At 42.5% G+C, this 21,998-nt stretch overlaps 3 protein-coding genes across 6 annotated transcripts; all 3 read right to left on the bottom strand.

The window, feature by feature from the left end:
- Window positions 1-194: 194 nt before the first annotated feature.
- Window positions 195-8,302, bottom strand: LOC141019044 (uncharacterized). 4 transcript variants are annotated; one of them, XM_073493815.1, is made up of 15 exons: window positions 7,936-8,302; window positions 6,302-6,476; window positions 5,000-5,233; window positions 4,756-4,875; window positions 4,512-4,645; window positions 3,954-3,995; window positions 3,817-3,856; window positions 3,509-3,688; window positions 3,289-3,428; window positions 2,577-2,645; window positions 2,277-2,416; window positions 1,963-2,080; window positions 1,623-1,760; window positions 1,374-1,517; window positions 195-1,255 (listed from the first exon to the last, which is right to left on the bottom strand). In XM_073493815.1, the coding sequence occupies exons 1-15, from the start codon at window positions 8,077-8,079 to the stop codon at window positions 1,169-1,171; spliced, it is 1,905 nt and encodes a 634-aa protein (XP_073349916.1). In that variant the 5' UTR covers window positions 8,080-8,302; the 3' UTR covers window positions 195-1,168. The 4 variants fall into 4 exon arrangements, with proteins under 4 accessions (XP_073349916.1, XP_073349918.1, XP_073349919.1 ...); XM_073493817.1 differs by having other exon boundaries at window positions 1,623-1,697; XM_073493818.1 differs by lacking the exon at window positions 1,963-2,080 and adding an exon at window positions 1,796-1,913 and having other exon boundaries at window positions 1,623-1,697; window positions 7,936-8,156.
- Window positions 8,303-8,662: 360 nt separating this feature from the next.
- LOC141019774 (uncharacterized) lies at window positions 8,663-12,191 on the bottom strand. Its single transcript, XM_073494779.1, has 4 exons — window positions 11,766-12,191; window positions 11,574-11,642; window positions 10,504-10,796; window positions 8,663-9,931 (listed from the first exon to the last, which is right to left on the bottom strand). Exons 1-4 carry the CDS (start codon window positions 11,992-11,994, stop codon window positions 9,053-9,055), a joined length of 1,470 nt encoding a protein of 489 aa, XP_073350880.1. The 5' UTR covers window positions 11,995-12,191; the 3' UTR covers window positions 8,663-9,052.
- A 343-nt stretch (window positions 12,192-12,534) lies between these two features.
- On the bottom strand, window positions 12,535-21,531 carry LOC141020207 (uncharacterized). The gene is made up of 16 exons (XM_073495279.1): window positions 21,179-21,531; window positions 20,262-20,436; window positions 18,405-18,638; window positions 17,941-18,060; window positions 17,602-17,735; window positions 17,138-17,182; window positions 17,008-17,047; window positions 16,418-16,525; window positions 16,211-16,339; window positions 15,976-16,115; window positions 15,096-15,164; window positions 14,835-14,962; window positions 14,546-14,663; window positions 14,378-14,452; window positions 14,129-14,272; window positions 12,535-14,014 (listed from the first exon to the last, which is right to left on the bottom strand). The coding sequence occupies exons 1-16, from the start codon at window positions 21,320-21,322 to the stop codon at window positions 13,928-13,930; spliced, it is 1,890 nt and encodes a 629-aa protein (XP_073351380.1). The 5' UTR covers window positions 21,323-21,531; the 3' UTR covers window positions 12,535-13,927.
- Between the last annotated feature and the right edge of the window lie 467 nt (window positions 21,532-21,998).

Genomic DNA, 21,998 nt, shown 5'->3' with positions numbered 1-21,998 from the left:
CAAATCAAAGTCACATATTATACTGTATGCTGCGTCTCACTGCAGTGAATTCATTCATGTACATACAAATCTGACACCCTTTAATTGACTGGTGAATGATAAGGGTCACATGGCCAATGAAAACAACAGGGAGACTATGGGATTGTACTTTACCACTTTAGAGGTATAAAAACTCCTACTGATGAAGACTGCCATCTGGTGGCCAAAACATTTTATTGATTTTAAAGATGTTCTGACAGAGGACATCAACAGTGGGACAGTAAGAGAAGACAGGACCACAGTTTTTGCCTTAAGCCATCAACAAACAACAGATCAGAAAGAACTTTAAACCACTTTAAGTACTGTGTAGTGACATGGAAATACTGTTTGATATTTTACACGATGCATGACGCTTTATACAAATACATTTTGGCTTTTACAAGGCATAAATTCATACAGACATTCTGTGGTGTAACATCAGAAAAACTTATGACAATATTCTCTACTATTTGAATACACTGTGGTAGAATTATATTATAGTTGAATGTACTGTCATGTGGTGGATAAGGCCAGAGTAACACGTTTACTGTTCACAAGCACTGTGGTGACACTTCTTTCAATCAGACTACAGTCTCTGTAAAAGCTCAGTGACTCCACTGTTGTCACGTTGCACCCCTGTAATATTGTCGGACTCATGATGGAGATAATGCCTTCTTCATTCCAAAAGTTACTCCTTGAAAAACCTGGCACCTACATTACCCACAATGCAACTCGTCCACCAACAGTTTGGTCCTTAGTTCAGGTGTGCTACTAGTAGTGGCTAATGTAGCCTTGAGCAGCTAGCTTCAAACAGAGATGATGAGCGGGCTAAAGAGGTTTGGCAGGTTAACTTCAAGTCCACAACCTTTTCAAACTTGTAATCTTCAGAGTTAAGTGACATCACTTGAGGCAATTTGCCAGATTTTGCACAGCTCCCTCTGAGGCCTCAAAAGGCTTTGAGTTTGTATTATTACCTCATTGCAAATATTAAAATTCTGAGATTGAATTTCATCTCCAAAACTACATAGTGCCCCTTTAACCACATAAAAAGGATATGTAAAAAACAAACAATCAAGTAAAAAACCCATTTAGCACAAGGCTGTAATTCCCAACATTTACAAAAGTGCTCCCAGTGGAGGTCGAAAACAGTCTATTCACTGATGTTGAACACGTTCTCGAACTCTCCGTCAAATAACTCCTTCAGTCTGCTGCCCATGGTGAGGAGTTCAGCGTTCTCCTGCAAAACAACATGACACTCAATGTCACTTTACTAAATAAATAAAGACTTTTTTGATATTTAACTGACGATGAAAACCTCTGGAGTATCTGGAGGTTTTAATGACACTGTTTCTTACTCGGTTGTATGAAGCACAGTTGGTGAAAACGAGCTGGACGTCGGACACGAACTCTCCAACAGTCTGGTAGAGCTGCTTCTGCAGTTTGTCTGCTACACTGCCCAGCCACATCGGAGTCTTGATCACAGTGGAGTAGTCTGACAGCTGTGGGAGTGAAGCAGGACTGACTGAATGAATCAACACTCAACCTCAGACTCAGCTCATTAGGAGCCCTTCATTTGTATGTGAATAGCAAAGAAAAAGACTCACATAGAGGTTTGGGTCTTTTGCAAATGTTTGTTCCTCATCAGCGCTGCACAGACGCAGGAGGAGATACTGACACTCCTGTTGATGTAACAAGAGAAGAAGAGTGACGGCAGTGTGAGACAGGCATTGTGATGCAAAGACCTAAAGACAGAGAGACACAATCACAGTGTGCTCACCAGCATGTGTTGTGAGATTTGCCGAGACATAGCTGCCTCTCTTTTCAGCTCATCCCGGTAATAGCACCCTTGATTGATTTCAAATACACAGAACGTGCACATCCAACGACCACTGTCCCTGTTCACACACACATGTAAAGACAAAAAGAGTCACACAGTGTGCTCACCAGCATGTGATGTGATATCTGGCGGGACATGACTGCTTCCTGTTTCATCTCATCCTGGTAATACCACTCTGGACCGGTTCTGAATTCACAGAACGTACACACCCACGGACTACTGTCCCTGTTCACACCCAGACGAAATAAAGTAGATTAGGCAACATGCATTACGATGTTCACTGTTAAAGATGGATGCTGCAGACTCGCACAATTTTAAATACAAAATCTCTTTCATGTTTCATTAAAATATGTAAAGTTAGTATCATGCACATGAAACAGCTAAATTAACTCTTTTAAGTCTTATTTGGATCAAAGTTCACCCTAAAACAGCCTCCTCCACATGAGGCAGGTGACATTTCTGGTGGAAGGAGCGAGGACAGCGATCACACATCACCAACTCCTCTTCTTCTTCTTCTTCACTTTTACAGATGCAACACACATCATCGTTTTTCTGATTCTCCTGCCGAGACAGACGTGACACCAACTCTGTTATACTTACATGTTAGCATGCTTTAGAAACCTAAATTCACATTTGCACTGCAGCTCTTGTGCAAACGTACACGAGTCGTGTACATCACTCTTAAGGCAAAAGATGAATGCAGAATGATCAACAAACTCACCAGGTCTTTACTATCTGGACTACAACGTATGCAGGGACACCCCAGTGCGTGGATAGCCAAAATTTTAGCCTGAAATAGACAAATGAAGAGTGTCTTTTTTGTTTTAAAGTTCAGGTCAGGGGTGCCTTCTCTACAATCTGTCTCGAGACCAGAATCTTTCACAGCAGACGCTGTAGGGGCCTGACTTCCAAATAAAAAAGTTACATTGATTGAGGCCTAATCACCAATTAACAGGGGCAGCATGTCACCAAAATAACTGCTAACTGCTGCTTATTGTATTCTATTGATACAGCCATGACTGTAGCTACTGTTAGCTTGTTAGTTCAATTAGCAAGCCGGATAGCTGCTTTATCAGGGGAGTATTGGTGTTTACACTGATAGCTAAGGAGCTTCAGACCACTGGGAGGAAGAGGTTTAGCTGGTTAACATGCTAACTACAGTGTTGTTTCTTCACATTCTGTTGATAAGTTTATTTAGTTTAAATGTTTTGAATTAATAACACTTCTTACATTTTGCACCTTATATATTTTCACTTTCTAACAAAATTAATGTTATTTTTATTAGGTGATATCAGTGTGAACAGAGTCCAAAAACACACAGAAGATCAAATGCCGCCAAAGAGGACTAAGAGGTCTGCAGCATCTCAGGGAGCAGGGTCAATGATTGGTTAATGATTCAAGATCAGCACACACTCCACTCTACACAAGGTTACCTCTGTCAGGACACCGAGTGGTTTCCCTTCCCACTGTATATCTTTCCTCCAGGAGTGATTCCTCTGACCTGATGCCAACTGTACGAACTCCATCGGGGTCATCCAGCTCGTCTCAGTCCGGATACTCTTCCCAGAAGTCCCTGGTGGTGAAAGAAAATTTAGAAGAGACACATTTTGTAAACATATTCAGCTTTTTGTGTATAGAGAGATATACAGCTACCTGTTGCAAATCGATTTTTATGTAAGGTCCCAGTTAAAGCTCCACATGTCACTGTGAACACCTTCCTGCTGCTGTCATGGCCAGGACCTGTGACATCTGAGGAACTTTCTCTGCTGCTGGATGAAACCTGGTCTTGGTCACTCTCCTCATTTTCATCTTCATCTTCTTCTCCCTCAGACACTATAAAAGTTACCATTGCTTGTATTTATTAATAATTTTCGCCTATATTAGCAAACAAATACACACTCTAAATATCATACACACCAACTTAGTTTTGTGAAATCAGTTTTTCTACCAAATCAACAAACCTGTCATTGAATCATCAGATGGGAACAGGGTTTTCTTGGCCTAGCAGGAACAAAAAAGGAGGATATGGCTCAGATCAGATTAACCAAAAAACAAGAAGATACACCACAGAGTCAGAATGTATTGTTGTTGGTCTTACCGTTTTACACTCTCTGTACCTCACTGATTCCAGGTGACCTTCCTGCAGTAAAAGTGCAAAAGAAAATAAAAACAGCCAACGAGTGATAGTGTAGACAAGTGACCCACTCTCTCTTCTTCCTCCTCTCTCCTGAGCCACTTACATGCCAGCCTCCAGATGAGTGATGCATCATGTAACCAATTAGATTTTAAACCTAGTAATATATAGTTTGTATCAGTTTTTAAAGCCCTAAAGCTGAAAATTATAGAGGTGTGTGTAGTTTTATGTGTTTTGATCTTTGAATAGGCTGTTTTTCCACCTACGCACTTGTTTTTGACTACTTTATATACAAAAATAAATAAAAAATTAGGCGAGAAAAATATATAAATAATTCAGTGTGTTCAAACTCCTATAGATCAATGACAGGTTCTGACAGCTTTAGGAAAAAAAAAATCTAATTTCAAATCAAAAGCCCTTGAGAGTTTGAGTGCACAAAAAGCGGTTCTCAACAAGGCCTTTACAGTCAAACATGTGTCACACAGTCTTGTTCCGAAGAATAAAAATCCCTTTTCAACACACCTGTATGAGTTCACCCAGGGGGGTGCCCTTACATCGGATGCTCAGCCTCCAGTTCCCAGAGCTCCGCTTCCCTGCAAGCCTCTCAAATTCAGAGGGAGTGAACCACTGTTTATTGACCAGAATGCACTTCTCCCCTGAAACATTCAGAGAATTGGAAATGTATATTTATACAGCCATAACAAAGATACTGTCAGGGCCAACGTAACTCATGTTGTTTGTTTTTAGAGACTTCTACTACAGTTACCTTTAGCCAATTTGCGTCTGTACAGTGTCCCCTCCTGGCGTCCACAGGTCACAGGCAGCTGGGACTTATAAAGGGGCCAGGTCCAAATGTCGCTCTTCTCTCCCTTCTTCAGGGGAGAAGCTGTAAAATAAAAAAAAAGTTGACTTCTTTGTTTCAAATGAGAAACTGTTTTTATGTATATGTCGTCTGAATAACAAAATAAATGGAGTGCACAAAAGTGAAGCGTCAGTGCGAGGTGACTTACAGAAGCATATTTTCTTGGATTTCTTCTTCTGACGCGGAGTCACAGGAGACGATGGACCGGCCTGCTCCTCCTCTTCATCAGACACGCTCTTTCTTTTCTGTTTTCTCTTCCTCTTTGCTGATTTGGCTTTCTTCCCCTCTCCCTCCTCGTCCTCTGGAAGCTCCTTCCTTTTCCTTTTGTCCATGTCTTCCTTTTCCACCCTCTCAGGCAGTTGTATGTCAGATTCAAAAGACCCTGCGATGAGATTAATGTTCATGGCGAGGCCGGCTCTACGCAGGGGCAAGACCCCTCAAATAAATGTCTTGCCCCCTCAAATCAAAATTTTAGAAGTTGAGAAAGCACATTTTAATATACTCACAAAATTAATATATTACAAGTTGACAAAATTATCTGCAGTAGCAGAAAAATCCGCAGAAAAACACACACACGATACAGTATCAGCTTCTCTCTCATCTCTCTGTCCCTCCGCTGTGCGTGTATTCACAGGCTGCGCAGCACACACACACACACACACCCCTCCCCTCCCCTCAGCCCTCAGTAAACATCCAATCACTGTTGCAATATGCAAATGAGTCAAGACGTAGCTGACCGCCAGGCAGGATTGAATGATCTCAATTTGTAGTAGTACAAGTAGTAGAAGTACATCTCAATTTAGTAGTAGAAGTAGATCTCAATTTGAGAAGTAGTAGTAGAAGTAGTAGAAGTAGTAGAAGTAGTAGAAGTAGAACTAGTTTGAGAAGAATTTTTTTTATTATTCATAAGACTACCTTTCAGTTTTGTAAATATTGACTATAGTGTGTGACGTCCTACTTTAGGTTAAGATTTATTTGAGAATTAGGCCATCCAGTTAAGATAAATGTTATGTTGTTAGTTGATAAAATCTGGATGAAGGATATTTTATTTTATTTTATTTATTTATTTTATTTTATTTTATTTTATTTTTATTTTTCAGTTTCCCCCCCTGAGGGATTGCCACCTTATTGTGGTCAGGGGGTTTGCGTGCCTCAGTGACCTTAAGAGCTATACCAGCAGGAGCTTAGTCTTCAGGTGGGACACCCAAGTTGGACAGGTCTGAAAGTAGAGGCCTGACAAAGTGCAACCCACTTCTCCAAGTTGGGGTTGGACACATAGCTAACAACCCAATTCAATGAAGACACACTGTTACTATAAGCACAGAAAAAAAAGTGCTGGAGCATGATGTGGATACTTTCAAAATGTAGCTTTCTTTAGCTGGTTTCTACAGTCTCACCGACCCCAGCTTAAGCACCAACACCCTGATGACCATAAAAAAAGGAGTCTGACCGTCCAGGAGGCTGTAGCGCAGCAGTCGCAGGGTGGGGTACTGGTTCATGATGGTCTCATTGAAGACAGACCTCCAGAACAGTCTGATGTGCTGTGACCGCTCTCTCTCCAACCAGTCCAGAGCTTCATAGAAAGCTTTCTTCAAGATGTCTTTACTCCTCATGCGTCTCATCTTCTGCACAAACAAAAGTATGGAGCGAATTAGAGTCGACCTATAATCTACATCACGGTTTATTGTCATGATTAGTTTAGTAATGACATGTAGTGACGTTTTTTTAATACATCAGGATATACTTCATTTCTTGCGGTGGATCACTCCTGATTTCATTTGATTTTTGACCAATACTGTACCGTTTAGGCACTTATAGATACGTACTTCGGGCCACTTGATTGGTTCAATGTCTGTTTTTATGTCACTTGTTGTTGCTATTCAAGGTGCAAGGGGATTTATTTGTCATTATACAACACATGGCAGCATAACAAAATAAAACACAGAACATATATAAAGTGATTTAGGAAATAACTTTGTAGTGTCTTTATGATGGTAAATATGAACAGCAGCATGATGATGATGATGATGATGATATGGTTGGCAAACACTGTCCATTAACTTTGGCTGCATTTGAGCACCAAGCATCAAACACAGAGTCCACCTCTCCTCACCCCACTGCAGTCCTGGGTTCTGTCAGTTCAGAACACAGCTTGATCCGGGATGTTGTGGTCGGGACAGGTCTCTGTAAAGATACGGGCGCTACAGTCTCTGATTGCTTGGTCCCATTACGTCCACTTTGTTTCCCTGCAATCGGACATCAGCCAGGAGCAGCCTTATATCCACGCTGAATTAGCATGACACTTATCCCAACTCTTTCTCTCCTCCCTGGGGTGCCATAGGCCAAATGTGTTTCAGCAACAAAACTGAAAAATAATAGTTAAGCAAAATTTGAAGGAGGTTTGGAGAGGAGACCATGACCACTGAGCGGACACAGAGCAGGAGTTAAGAGGATTTTAGACTGACAATCAATTCTAGTAGTAGCGTTTGAGAAGAATCCTTTGTACGTTTACTCAAGTATTATTTTAATACCAGTGGTTTTACTTGTAATTGAGTAACATTTCAGTTATGTAACTGTACTCGAACAAGCCCATCGAACAAACTATGTCCTACCTGCCCAGCACCAAACATCAGTCACCAGACAGAGCAGCGACTAACTGACTAACAGAGCTTTTAGCCACGTTGTGAAGACCAAAAACAGCTAGAAGACTGAATATTCAGGCCATCAACATGACTTTAAATGAATAATAATGCTCCGTGCTCCTGGATGTGTAAATAAGGAACTGTTGGCTGACATGTTTGTCATTTTTTTTGTAGTCTAATATGTCCTGGGCAGTGGGCACCTCTCCACTGGGTTAACCCGGCCCTGGCTGTCTGTTCATGAGTTTTATAATTCTGATATCTACAAACGACTAATTAAGTTTACATAATCCAACAGTGGCCTAAGGTGTACACTTGGATAGTTTTCCCACAAACCACTCCTCTCAGACAGCCAATCTGTGCTCACTCCACCACAGCAGGGCCTGTAAGAGGAGGTGGGGAGGTTTAATACCAGATGCGTAATGCTTCCACCTCCGTGCCTCACCTCGTATCTGTCCCCTGGGATCAGGTTGTGGTCCCTGAGCTGTCTGATGAAGGTGTGCGGGTTCTCCATGCAGGACAGCTCTGTCTTCTTGACGCGGAGAAAGCTCAGCAGCTTGTCAGGCTCCAGGTCGTGCAGCTCGTCCATCTTCGGTCGTTGCGCACACTTCACCGCACTTAGTCGCTTCCTTCATGCTGCATTTTCACTGTGGCGCTTTAGGATGCGGAGACATGCAACTAAGAATGTTTACTGTGCTGTGTCAGAAATCAAAACATTCACCACGAGGCATTACAGGCGGGTAAATGACTTCCATGTCCCGTGCTTCTCTTGGGGATCTGCCCGCAATGGTCTCCTCAGTTCCTGCCTCTGTGACGTTTGGAAAGTGAAACTACTTGTTTTTCGGTTGGTTACGTGCAGTTCTGCATTAGTGCCAGCAGAGGTCCCCACCCACCACAGAGTGACTGTCTGAATCCACCTCTGCAGCTTCGATGTTCAGAGGTGTGAGGCAAAGGTGTGTGCACTTGGATGTCAACAGAATATGAGGAGGGGGCGTCACATAAATAATCCTGTTTTTATCTTCAAGCTCAGTTCTTTACTCACTTCCATCTTGTGTATGTGTCCGAGATCAATCAATCAGTCAATCAATCAGTCAATCAATCTTTATTTTTATAACAAAAGTCATCTCATGACACCGTGGTTGCATGACTTAAACCTCACCAGTGCTAAGCGTCTTACTACATAATTACTACACGTTTTCCGTAGTTGGACTGTAACTAAAGTCGGCCTGTAAAGACGGGCAAGTGACTAGATGAGTCCCTGACAACTTCATAATTCAATTGTGGAACTTTTTGTTTTCCTTTACTCATAACTCTTCCTGAACTGAGGGTTCAAGGAGGATGAAGATGACCCTTCTTGGAAATTAGTGGATGAAACTGTAATGCACTTAAATGTAAAGTATGAAGCATAAACCCTCATTTGACTGATGCCTCATTTAGAAATAAGTGGGCAGCTCATATGATTTCATAAATGTTTATTTACATTAAGTTCAGGAGAGTCAAACTCTCTTCAGGCAGGAGTGTTTGGGAGTTTTAATGAGCTTGGTCTCTTCTTTCACCCTCCATCACTTCCGATCAGCCAGTCTCTGCAGGAGGGCGATGACTGTGTCCTGTTTGGAGGACAGCAGCTCCAGGGCTGTGGCTATCCTGCCGAGGGACTCCGCCATCCGTACCTCCCTCCTCTCTCGCCTCTTCTCTCTGGCTTCCACCCGGCGGCGGGCCACCCGATCTAAGCTGGCCTGCTCCTCCTGTCGCTTCAGAATCTCCTGGAACAAAGTGGTGCTGGTCTGCTCCTCGTTTCCTTTCTGGTTCTGTCCCTCGGCTCCTGACGTGGTTGTCGCAGATAATGAGGTGGAACTAGGAGAAGTTAGACAGGAGGATGTCGGGGGGAAAGAGGAGGAGAGGCCGAGGAGGTTCTGATTGTTGCCAAGTGGCGCATTGCTAAGGCGAAAGGGGATGACGGTAGATGAGAATGATGGAGCTTTACGGCTGATGTAGCGTGGTGCGAGGTCTGTGCTGCTGGTCGAGCCAAGGGAAGGGGTAGAAGAAGCTGTCTCTGTAAAACAAGGTGAGGAGATGAAAGATGGAGATGGCACGATGGCGGCTGGATGAATACTGGTCGTAACAATGTCACTGTTGAGGACGATCAGGGGCTTGAGCTCTGGAGCATTTGTCGGGCTGACGGTCGCTGAGGTCACTGAGGTGATGGCAGCAGTGCTACTGATGATTGGACTGCTGGCGGCTCCCTGAACCGCTGACTCCACAGCACCGGTCGAAGAAAAGTCCCCATTAGGGCGGATGATGTTGGGGGGCTGAGGAACCTGTGGCTTTGCAGCGATCTTTGCCAAAGGACCGGGCAGCGTAGAAACTGTGTTTCCAGCTTTGTTTCTTTTGTTGTTGATGATCTGAGTGCCGACAGTGTCACAGAGCGTCGCATCCATCAGCTACAGTGGGAGACAACAGACATATGAAACGACAAGTTATTTGTGGCACCTGGATCAGCTGATCATCAGCTGATCTGTCAGCACTAAGAACACAGACATTACAATGATGGAGCATTCACACATTCATCGTGCTATCAGCCCGACAAACACTGGAATTTCTGTATTGAGCCTTATTAAACAGTGTCTGAATTGTAAACCCAAGATTGAGCATGATTTCGGTAGCTGAGCTATGATTGGACAGTCACTGTTCGCGGGCTGAGTTTAGCAAACGGTCAATTGGATTTATCTTTCAGGTGAAATATGCCTGACATTCACATCAGTGAAGTGAGATGTCTGCACAGAGACCAGAGGATACTACAAGACAACACCCACCCACAAGCACAGTCTGTTCACCCTGCTGCCTCTGACATAAAATACAGAAGTATCTGCTGCTGTACCACCAGACTACAGAGCAGCTCCACCATAAAAAATGTGTTTAAAAACTTCAACTAGTGTCTGATGTTTTTAAACCTTTTCCTGTCTGGAAACAGAGTTCAAAAAGGAAAAAACTTCTTTTCCACTATTGGACTTACATCAAAGAACTCCCAGGACGTTTTAGCGTGCCCCGTCTCCCGGCTGCGATCTTTAACCCTCTTGTACGTGACGATGAGGTTGTTCCACTTGCGGCGGATCTTTTCCACAGGAAGCACGTGCCCTTTGGAGGCCATCTCCTCCTGGACGCTCTGGAAGAGCTGCGAGCGTTCCCGAGTCTCATACAGGCCCCAGCGGCGTCCAACGGCCTCAATCAGACACAAAACAGCTTTGGAGGAGAAATCGGAGCCAGACGGAAGCGTCTTCTCTGAGGGAGCAGGTGGCATCGCTGAAGCTGGGAGAGAACACAGGTGACTTTGATTTTGGTTGAGAAACCATCCTTTGAGGGCCAGTTAGTTACATAAGTTCTCACTTCCACAAAACGTTATTTGTATGTATTGTAAGAAGACTTAAAGAAACATTATGTAGAAATTGGCATTTTGTGTGATTTGGTGCCCCCCACAGTTTCTGAATGTAACACCGCTGTCGTAAACACAAATCCCAGGTCTGTAACAAACAAACAAAAGTCATTATGTCATAACAATGTTATGTGTTGACAGCTTGCATCTTGAAGTAAACATGTATGTAACGCAGTGATCCGACCCTCTCACTGAAGTTACATACACTGACATCAAAACTACTTTGAAGCTGTTTTTTTAAGCTCAAAAAGTGACATGATGTTGCTTTAAATTTCAATCAGGTGTGCGTGTGAGTACTTAAAGGGGAAACTGTAATATCTGCACTATTAATGAGGTAATAATACAAACTCCGAAATATATATTTTTTCCATAACTGAATAAACAAGCTGTTCTCAGAGGAAAATAGGGTCCCAGAACACTGTTTGAAGCTAGAAAGGTGGCAGGGTCCGCCACATATAAACAAAGTAAGACAGTATGAAACTGTGTTGTTCTTTAAGGTCAGTTTGTTTATTCAGACATGTAAACAAAGAGAGTTTGTTTATTTAGTTTGATGATGCATACCAATCTTCTTCCCCAAAACTACACAGTGCACCTTTAATTCTCATGATAGTAGCTGGAAGAGCTCACACTGGTCAGACTACTGACAGACTCACCTGGAGCTATCTTCAGGTAAGTTTTTCCGTCCCCGGATGTGGTGAAGAAGCGGTCTGTGCTCACAGGATCTGACAGTGACACAGATCACACACACACAGTCAACACGGTCATTTAAAAACACGCACATACAGGCTTCCCATTTCAAAGCCAACACTACCTGACACGTTATTACATATCAACCGTGCACTCACACAGCAGTACAGGAGTATTCGTGGCCGCTTGCAGCTCTGTGTCAGCCAGCTCCTCTGCAGTCTGATCCCCTCCTCCTCCTCCTCCTCCTCCTCTGCATGCGGTATCTCCGCAGGGCGCAGGCGGCTCCTGACTGCCCAAAACCAGCGCAGATGTGCTCTCATCGACCGCTTCAGTCTTCACGTGCATCGTGGCGACGTCTCGGCTGCCTCCCTGCAGGTTTCCCTCCATGGCTCACACAGGAACACACATGTAAGCCAGAGGGAGAGAGAGAGGGGGAGAGAGAGGCTGTTTTGTCTGCGCAGGCGATGAAATGGGAGAAAGTTTGGAGATCGCGGATCTCAGTCGGTGATGCGGAGATCATCCATGACATGTGCTGCTGGAGTCATGACTCCCATGTGTCAGGTTAGTTATGCCCGGCATGCAGAAAAAAGCCGCCCCCCTCTGTCTGTTTTTCATGAGGGGTAGAGAAATGGCTGCGCTGTCCACCTCAGCCGACGGATGCGCAGGGCGGCTGCGCAGCTCTCAGCACAGATTTGCTGCTGGCGACTGTGACAGTGACGTCAGCTGACCGCACACAGCACGCGGTTACTACACAATAAAGCTCCGAAATGACATCATCACGAATTCAATTTCGTCATGTAGCTACAGCACACTGTCTGTATGTGTTTATATATTTAATACACTCATATCATTCTGTGTCCTCTATTCATGATTTAAAGTTGGTTTCTTCTGCTGTGTAAAAGACATCTTTCATGTATTATAGACAGCTGTCATTAAAGATGTGCAAGACACACACATTTTATTTTATTTAAGAAAAACGAAAAAAAGACAAACAACAGGCCCGAGAGAGCCTACAGAGAGAGAGAGAGAGTGCACACGCGTAAACCACGCTCCAGATGGAAATCCCGTTTGACATTTTCATACGAATACATGACGGCTGTAACAATACATTCATAATACAGAGCACATTCTGAAATCCCTCTGAGAAACACACGACTTTTACATTTCAATGTAAAAACATGAAAAATAAAAAAGGCTTGGCCTCCATTGTTAAAATTGTACCTGTAGTCCTGTATCGAAGAGAAACTCTAGAATATTAAGAGATACTTTTTCACTCGAGAGAAAAGTTGAGTTCAAACTTTCTTTTCACAATTTCTGTACTTTTATTCACTTTTTGAATGCACTGTAGTCAAATCATATTTTATTCTAGAAAATCTATGCTGAGATTAAAGTCAGATAACACATTTACTGTTGTGACACTCATTTCAATCAAACTACATTATTTGTAGAAGCTCAGTAAGCTCAGTAAGTTAGAAGATATATAGAGATATCATCTTTATTCCACACATTCTTCTTCCTTCATTACCTATAATGCAACTTGACTGCCAACAGTTTGGTACTTTACTCAGGTGGGTTGGGCCTTGAGCTGATAGCCTCACCAGAGACTTTTTTATATAATTCATTCATGTGCCTGCTTTTGTTAATGTCTTTTACAAGCAATTTCCTGAATCTTAAAGTATTTATCTGCTAACTTTTGCTTAGTCTATTGTCAATTTAGTCAATTTAAGACATTTTGAATGTTTTTAGTAGGTTGAACAAACTAACTGCATCGCTGTCAGTTGGAAATTAATGAAAAGGAACCTGTTCATTTGCATTTAGGATTTTTTGGCAATTCGTACCCAAAGTCATACTGAACTGTGACTTCTGTGTACCATTACACCCCAACTCCACATCTTCAGATTTTTTTTTTTAATTCAAACTCAAGTGTAATCTGCAGCCCCAACCAACACTGTGACTGGCACATCACAATGTGCCAGATTTGGCGCAGCTCCCTCTGGAGGCCCAAAAGGATTTAAACAACTGTTTAGAGATCTGTAAACAGACTCTGATGTGCAAAACTGAAGGAGTTCTCCTTTAAGTCATAAAAAAGGAACATTTTTATATTGTGTCATTCATGTTAACACTTTTCCAAATAAATTATAACTGGATAAATAAGTCTCTTCAGTAGCAAGTATTTCATCTGAGATACATTAACCAGAGAAAGCATATGTAAAAATGTACCATGATGCTGTGATTCCTATCATTTTCAAACTTTAGTTTAACTTTTCCCAGTAGTTGTAGCCACTGATTGAAACCTGAATACTGTTTATCCGTCAACAGTCTATTCACAGATGTTGAACACGTTCTTAAACTCTCCGTCGAATAACTTCTTCAGTCTGTTGCCCATGGCGAGGAATTCAGCGTTCTCCTGTAAAACAACATTACAATCCACATGACTTTCCCAAATAAATGAATTATATATTTTTTATATTTAACTGATGATGAAAGCCTCTGAGTTCTACATCTGGACACTGTTTCTTACTCGGTTGTATGAAGCACAGTTGGTGAAAACGAGCTGGACGTCGGACACAAACTCTCCAACAGTCTGGTAGAGCTGCTTCTGCAGTTTGTCTGCTACACTGCCCAGCCACATCGGGGTCTTGATCACAGTGGAGTAGTCTGACAGCTGTGGGAGTGAAGCAGGACTGACTGAATGAATCAACACTCAACCTCAGACTCAGCTCATTAGGAGCCCTTCATTTGTATGTGAATAGCAAAGAAAAAGACTCACATAGAGGTTTGGGTCTTTCGCAAATGTTTGTTCCTCATCAGCGCTGCACAGATGCAGGAGGAGATACTGACAATGCTGTGTAGAAGAGAAGAAGCGTGATGGCAGTGTGAGACAGGCATTGTGATGCAAAGACCTAAAGACAGAGAGACACAACCACAGTGTGCTCACCAGCATGTGTCGTGAGATTTGCCGAGACATAGCTGCCTCTCTTTTCAGCTCATCCCGGTAATAGCACCCTTGATTGATTCCAAACACACAGAATGTGCACATCCAACGACCACTGTCCCTGTTCACACACACACAAACAAAATACATAAGCATATACATGAAGGCAAAGGTGTAGAGTTAACAGAGAGGAGTTTTTAGGGCTTTGACACGTGACAAACAGACAACTGACATCACATAAAAAGGAAAAAGTTGACAAAATGATTCTTTTACTATTTGGATCAAAGCTCACCTCAACACGGCCCCTTCCACATGAGGCAGGTGACAGTTCTTGTGGAAGGAGCGAGGACAGTTATCACACAACGCCAACTCTCCTCCACTTTTACAGATGCAACACACATCATCGTTTTTCTGATTCTCCTGAAAAGACACCCACTCTGTTTACACACAGTACCATCACATGTTGCATCTTTCTGCACTTGAGTTAGACCTTTTAAGAGAAAAAGGTTTTGCATTATTATTCATAATGCTGAGTAAAGATGAACAAACTCACTATGTCTTTACTATCCGGTCTGCAAAGTGGGCAGTTGCACAGCAGTGTGTGGATCGTCAACGTGCCCGCCTGAAAAAGACAAATTAACAGCTCCTTCTACTTTGTTTCATGTTTCATAGTTTAGACAAATGATGATGACAAATGATGGCCACACTGAAACTGAAACTGCATCATTAATGCCATTCAGATGCTACTTTTACTCCTCTGTACATTTAAAAACCTCAATTTTGTTTCACCAGTGTCAAAGGTGACAAAGGATACTGCGTCATTTCCTGTGTGGCACTGGACGGCTTCCTGCCCCACGCTTTAGGAGACCATGCCAGACCCCATGCTGACTGAACTAATCGGTAGCCCTTTTCACACAGAGACTCTGCATTATCGCTGCAGCGAAGGCTCGCCAAATCTCCTCCTTTGTTTGTTCACACTGAACCGAGCAGGAACCTGGGACACATCATGACGATGACATCTGTGTGTGTGTTTCCCCCGGTGCCCACCTGTTAATCTAAACATGTACCAGCTGACTATTTCTAATCACATGGATGCAGTTATAATGTGTTGTGATTGAGATCCTGACCCACCATACATCCTGGAAATTAGCAACCCTGACCCTGTCTGACTCACTCGCGGGGAGGGAGGCTGTTTTCTGGGGGAAAGTTCACTGAAGTCTCAGTGACTTTTTTCAAGACAGTAACTACAACAACGCAATAGTGGAAGGAGACAAACACATGGTGAGTTAAAGTTTTTTGCTCTAAATCGCGTCACATAATCACTGACATTATGACAGATGCTGTTTTTCCGGCAGAAATGTGACGCATGTATAACTGAGGTACAAAAAGCAAAAGAACAAAAAACACAAAGAAGCAATGTAATGTGCAGTTACCCCTGTCAGCACACCGAGTGGTTTCCCTTCCCACTTGATGTCTTTCCTCCAGGAGTGATCCGTCTGACCTAAGGCCACCTTCACGAACTCCACCGGGGTCATCCAGCTCTTCTCGGTGCGGATACTCTTCCCACAAGTCCCTGGGGGAGAAAACAGAAGAGACACATTTCATTGGGTTTGTTTATTGCAGATTAAACATATTCAGCTTTTTGTGTATAGAGAGATATACAGCTACCTGATGCAAATCGTTTTTCATGTAAGGTCCCAGTTAAAGCTCCACATGTCACTGTGAACACCTTCCTGCTGCTGTCATGGCTGGTTTCTGACTGCTGCTCAGTCTGTTTCTCCGTCTCTTCTCCTCCATCTGTGGACATGTTGAGTGTATAATTAACATGGTGACAGGATACACATCTCAAGTCATCATTTTATTATGTGCCAGCACCTGTGACGTCTGAGGAACTTTCTCTGCTGCTTGATGAAACCTGGTCCTCGTCGTCCTGGTCACTCTCCTCATTTTCATCTTCACCATCGTCTTCCTCTCCGTCAGACACTGTAAAGGAGGAGGTGAGCAGCCATTTTACAGCTGCTTGTATTTATTTAATCATTTCTCCTACATTAGCAATTAAGAAGCTGCCTGTTTTTCTCAAATATCTACATTTCATATTCTGAATTTCATAGATAGATAGACAGATAGACAGATAGATAGATAGATAGATAGATAGAAAGATAGATAGATAGATAGATAGATAGATAGATAGATAGATAGATAGATAGATAGAGCATCTGCTATGGTGCCTACGGTGTTTAAAGGGGCAATGCATGGACATTTTTGTTGAAATTCACAGTTCACTAGCTCATTCCCTTCCCCACCCAAAGCTCCTGTGCTAGCGGTGTAAACACTCACACTCCACTGGTCCCCGAGCTTAAAGGTGCTATATGTAAGAATTGGCCACCTGTCAAAGTCACTCAAAACAATAAGGTGCAGCATATCAGTGGAGGAACTGATAATTGCTGATCACATATACCACATACCTATGATAGAATGAGCAGATGGGAACAGCGTTTTCTTGGCCTAGCGGGAAGAAAAAGAAGGACATGGTTCAGATCGGAATCACCAAAAACACGATACAAATGTATTTATTTCTGTTGTTTTTGTTTGTACCTTTTTAGAGCCTCCTTTGTAGCGCGCTGATTTCAGGTGACCTTCCTGCAGAGGAATTTCAAAAACAGAAAATAAAATGACTGCAGCAACAAACTGTGTGTGAGGCGATCAAATGAGGCGCACTGACACATGTTAAAAGTCACGTTGATAACGTTTTTTTGTAGACAAGTCATATTAAAAAAAACAATACATCTACAGAGCTTGTGGAAAGGTGCAGAATGACATTATAAAAACATTATTATGATTGTGAATTGGTAATTAAAAATGTTTTGTTGGGACATTAGAGGCAACCACCTGAGGGGGGAGATGATTCGACCAGCAGCAGTGATGTGACGTTAATGCAGTGGAAGTGGGGGGATGAAATGTCACATTTAGTGGCTGAATGTTTTCACCTTGTGACACCAAGCTGTGTCACACAGTCATGTTCCAGGTATACTCCAAAATAAAAACTCTTTCCAACAAACCTGTATAAGTTTTCCCAGCGTCGTTCCTTCACATCGGATGCTCAGCTTCCAGTTCTTACAGCTCTTCTTCCCTGCAAACCTCTCGAATTCATTGGGAGTGAACCACTGTTTATCCACCACAATGCACTTCTCCCCTGAAACATCAAGGTACTGTGTAAATATTAAACATAAATCTACCACTATGTCACTATGTATGAACAGAGGTTCTTTATCAAAAATTCAATCCAATAAAATCCGATTGAAGATTCACTGATTCAGTTTCCTGCATGAATAAGACAGTGATGATCGTGTTTCTTTTTCAGAATCAGATACTTCAGACATTCAGATTTACTGCCTGACCTTTAGCCAGTTTGCCTCTGTTCAGGTATCCTTTTTGCGGTCCACAGGTCACAGGCAGCTGGGACTTATAAAGGGGCCAGGTCCAAATGTCACCCTTCTGTCCCTTCTTCAGAGGGGAAGCTGGAAAAACAAACAAACAAACAAACAAACAACTATTTGATTTTTGTTTCAAATGGGAAAATCTCTTTTCCTCATTCAGACACTCTGCTCATTTAAAGGTGCACTATGTAGAAATGTTATTTGAAAACATTGAAAAAAATGTAAGTAAAGAAAGAAAAGTTTCAAAATTATGATTATGCGATATCGAAGCTAGCATGCTAACCAGCTAGCCCTGACCTGTCCCGGGCCAAAGTTCCTGTCCCAGGTGTTTCAAGACCAACTCTCCTCTGGTGCTCTGAGCTCCCAGTCTGGACCTTGATGTTTAGCCCTAATAACAGACTAAAGAGTGCACATTAGTGACTTACAGAAGCTTATTTTCTTAGATCTTGTCCTCCGACCTGGAGTCACCGGAGACGATGGACCGGCCTGCTCCTCCTCTTCATCACACACACTCTTCATTCTCGTTTTTCTCTTCTTTTTCACTGAGTTAGTTTTCTTCTCCTCTTCTTCCTCGTCCTCTGAAAGCTCCTTCCTTTTCTCTCTGTCAGTGTCTTCCTCGTCCACCCTCTTTGGCCGTTGTGTGGAAAAGTGGAAAGACCCTGCAATCAGATTAATGTCCATGATATAGTGTTTCAATCTGTTTTGCCTGCATATTTTAAAAAAAAATAAGGTTATTTGCTGCCAGTGTATTGATAACTTATCCCAGAAGGAAGTGATATGATATATTATTATCAATATTAAGTCCCACCCCTAATGTCCACTGTGAAAAAGACGATGTCGTCACTGTTTATGGAGTGGGAGGGACGGTCGTAAAGCAGGAGGTTAGGAGGTGTCACAGTGTGAGCTGAGCCCTACTCTCTTCACACCCTTCACCCACAAATGCACCCCCGTCCACACCTCCAACTCCACAGTTACACTCCCACACATCACAACAGTTGAGCTGAGTGATTTCAGGATTCCCGCATCAGAAGACTATAGAACAGATCTTTGCACATGGCCTCCTCACACCCCTCTGCCCAACCACATAACAGATTACATGCACACACACACAGTTATATATAGCTACTACAGACACAATTCAGAAGATTCAGCACCTATTAGTTAATATTCAGTGCTGGACTGTAACTAATTTACTCGACTACTGTGCCTGAGTACAATTTTGAGGTACTTTACTTGAGTATTTCCATTTTCTGGTACTTTATGCTGCCACTCCACTACAGTTTGGAGGCAAAGATTATACTTTTTACTCCACTACATTAATTTGATGACTTTAGTTACTGGTTACTTTCTTAGTTTACAGGCTGAATCAGATGAGTGCATGTTTAAATTAACTTATTTTTACCGACAGATAAGGCCAATAATCGATCTACCCATGTTATACAGGAGATGCGTACATGTATAATTTACTTTTAAGTAATATTTTAACACGATATCTTTACTTTGACTCAAGTATGATTTTGGGTACTTTATACAACACTTTAAAGTCGTAAATGTGTAATTTCTAATATTACGCTACTGTAAATGCTGTTTTCTACTAGTGCCTTTATTTATTTGCTTTATTTTAACTACATCGGGAAAAGCAGCGTGTAATTTTATTGTACCTCAGTATAATGACAGTAAAAACTGTTTAACCAAGCCTTCTGCCAGACCTCTTCAACCGACGACCAAATGTGGCCCTTTAACAACCTCATTCTAGCCCTTTGATCATCTTGTTACCGGGTTAATTAGCCGGTTCATTACTTATGTCTGTTGCTGAGCAAAAAAAAATGCTCTTATTTCATTAAAAAGGTTTTAACCAAGGCTGTTTAAGCAGAGGGAGTTCATGACCTGATAACCTACTTTTAAGATGAAAAAGGTGCATTGTTTTTCCCCCTGTACTTCTGTTTCTTTTTCAATTGGGAAAAAGAGAAATGTTTTAACACATGTAAATGTGGAGTTTTGCATGTCAGACAGGGAAGGTAAACGTCTGGCTCCTTCCAACAGGCCTGATTTATACCTCACTTTTAGCAGCTGTATTTTAACACTGATATTTATATTACTCTTAGGGGATATTTGTATATATCTTTACATTGTAATTCATTTTTTTTTTCAAATTTCTAATGAAGGAGCTGGCTTCAGAGAATATGTGAGAAGAGAACACCAGTGGAAATAAAGACATTGTTTCAGAGACAATGGACAAACAAACTGATCGCAAGCAAAACAAGCAGAATCGTGAGTCTGACCGTCCATGAGGCTGTTGCGCAGCATTCGCAGGATGGGGTACTGGTTCATGATGGTCTCCCTGAACACAGAGCTCCAGAACAGTTTGATGTGCTGTGACCGCTCTCTCTCCAGCCAGTCCAGAAAATCATAAAGAGCTTTCTTCAGTCGCTCTTTACTCTTCATGCGACTCATATTCTGCACAGACACACACAAGTATGGAGAAGATCAGAGTTGAACAATATGACCTCAAGTATCCCGACTGTCATGATTAGTTTAATGATGATTCATGTGACGGTATGTTTTTAGTAAGTCAGGACGTTTCTGTTCTTTTCTCATGCTGGCTCACTTCTGATGTGATCGTCTTGATAAATATTAATACTGTGAGCTACCTGAATGTCTGGTTATGTCACCTGTTATTGTCTGTATTAAGGTTCGGACAATTTATTTATTAAAAATGACGATATGAGCACACATCAGCTCATTATTCCCTGGGCAACTGTTTGCGAGCGTGTTTGCCGTAAAAACTATAATTCCGGGCTTAATGCAGCAGCTGTATATTATCTTAATTTCCCATCTTAAACAGTCAAAAACTACCGTCAGGAAATATATCTTTTGTGGTTTGTCCTACATGGTGCATTTCACTATAATAGGGTGCCCGGGGGCCCCTGGATAACTCATCCGGCCCTGGCCTTTAATGAGCTTCACTGTTAAAACTGGAGAATTCTGATATCTATAAATGGTTTATTGAGTTAAATAATTCAACAGTAGCTTCAAGTATAAACTTTAACAGTTGTTTCCATGAACTACTCCCGTTATCTCACAGACAGACACACAGACAGACTTCCCGCCACGCAGCTCATTCAAACAGTAGGAGAGGAGGGAGGTTTAATAACAGATGCGTAACAGATGCGTAACGCTTCCACCCTCAGTGCCTCACCTTGTATCTGTCCTCTGGGATCAGGTCGTGGTCCCTGAGCTGTCTGATGAAGGTGTGCGGGTTCTCCATGAGGGACAGCTCTGTCTTCTTGACGTGGAGGAAGCTCAGCAGTTCCTCAGGCTCCAGGAAATCCAGCGGGTCCATCTCCGGTCAGTGCGCACAGCTAACCGCACTGCTCTGCAATAAACACCACGGCAGGATGATCCACACGTCCCTCCAGATGCTGTACTCAAACTGTGGCACTGGATGAACACATGTGGCACTAAAAATAAACTGCTTCATGAATCAAAACATTAGAAGTAGCAGATTGAAACATGGGCGGAAGTCTCTCCATGTCCGATCACAACTTCTATAAAGGATCTGCCCACAAATGTTTTCTCAGTTCCTCCTTCTGTGACGTTTGGAAAGTGAAACAACGCACTCTTCTGGCGGCAGGTCGCAGTTCTGCTCTGGCGCCAGCAGAGGTCACCACCCACCACAGTGACTGTCTGGATCCTCTGCAGCTCTGGTCCTGGGGTTTGTAGTTCTTGAATGTTGGCTGACATGACTTCAGGTTAAGGTTTGTGCAAATGTCAAAATGTAGAAGTGAAAGCATCAGTTCCTCAGCATGTTTTGATCATACTTGTATCAACAGTATCCTCCTGTCTTTACTGTCTGCACAGGATCCAGCAGAGGCATTCTAGGCACATGCAGAGGGCCTTTCTGTCACCAGGGGGCGGAGGGGACAAGAACAGCCTACTTTAAATAATGTTTAAAGGTGCAGTATGTAACAATTTTAGTTTTAAATGAAAAAACAAACAAACATATACACACGCTAGCA

The sequence above is a fragment of the Pagrus major genome, chromosome 23 (assembly GCF_040436345.1).
Source record: "Pagrus major chromosome 23, Pma_NU_1.0".
In the NCBI taxonomy this organism is placed as follows: Eukaryota; Metazoa; Chordata; class Actinopteri; order Spariformes; family Sparidae; genus Pagrus; species Pagrus major.
Note: the sequence above shows the minus strand (reverse complement) of the source record. Positions and strands in the feature narration are given on the sequence as shown.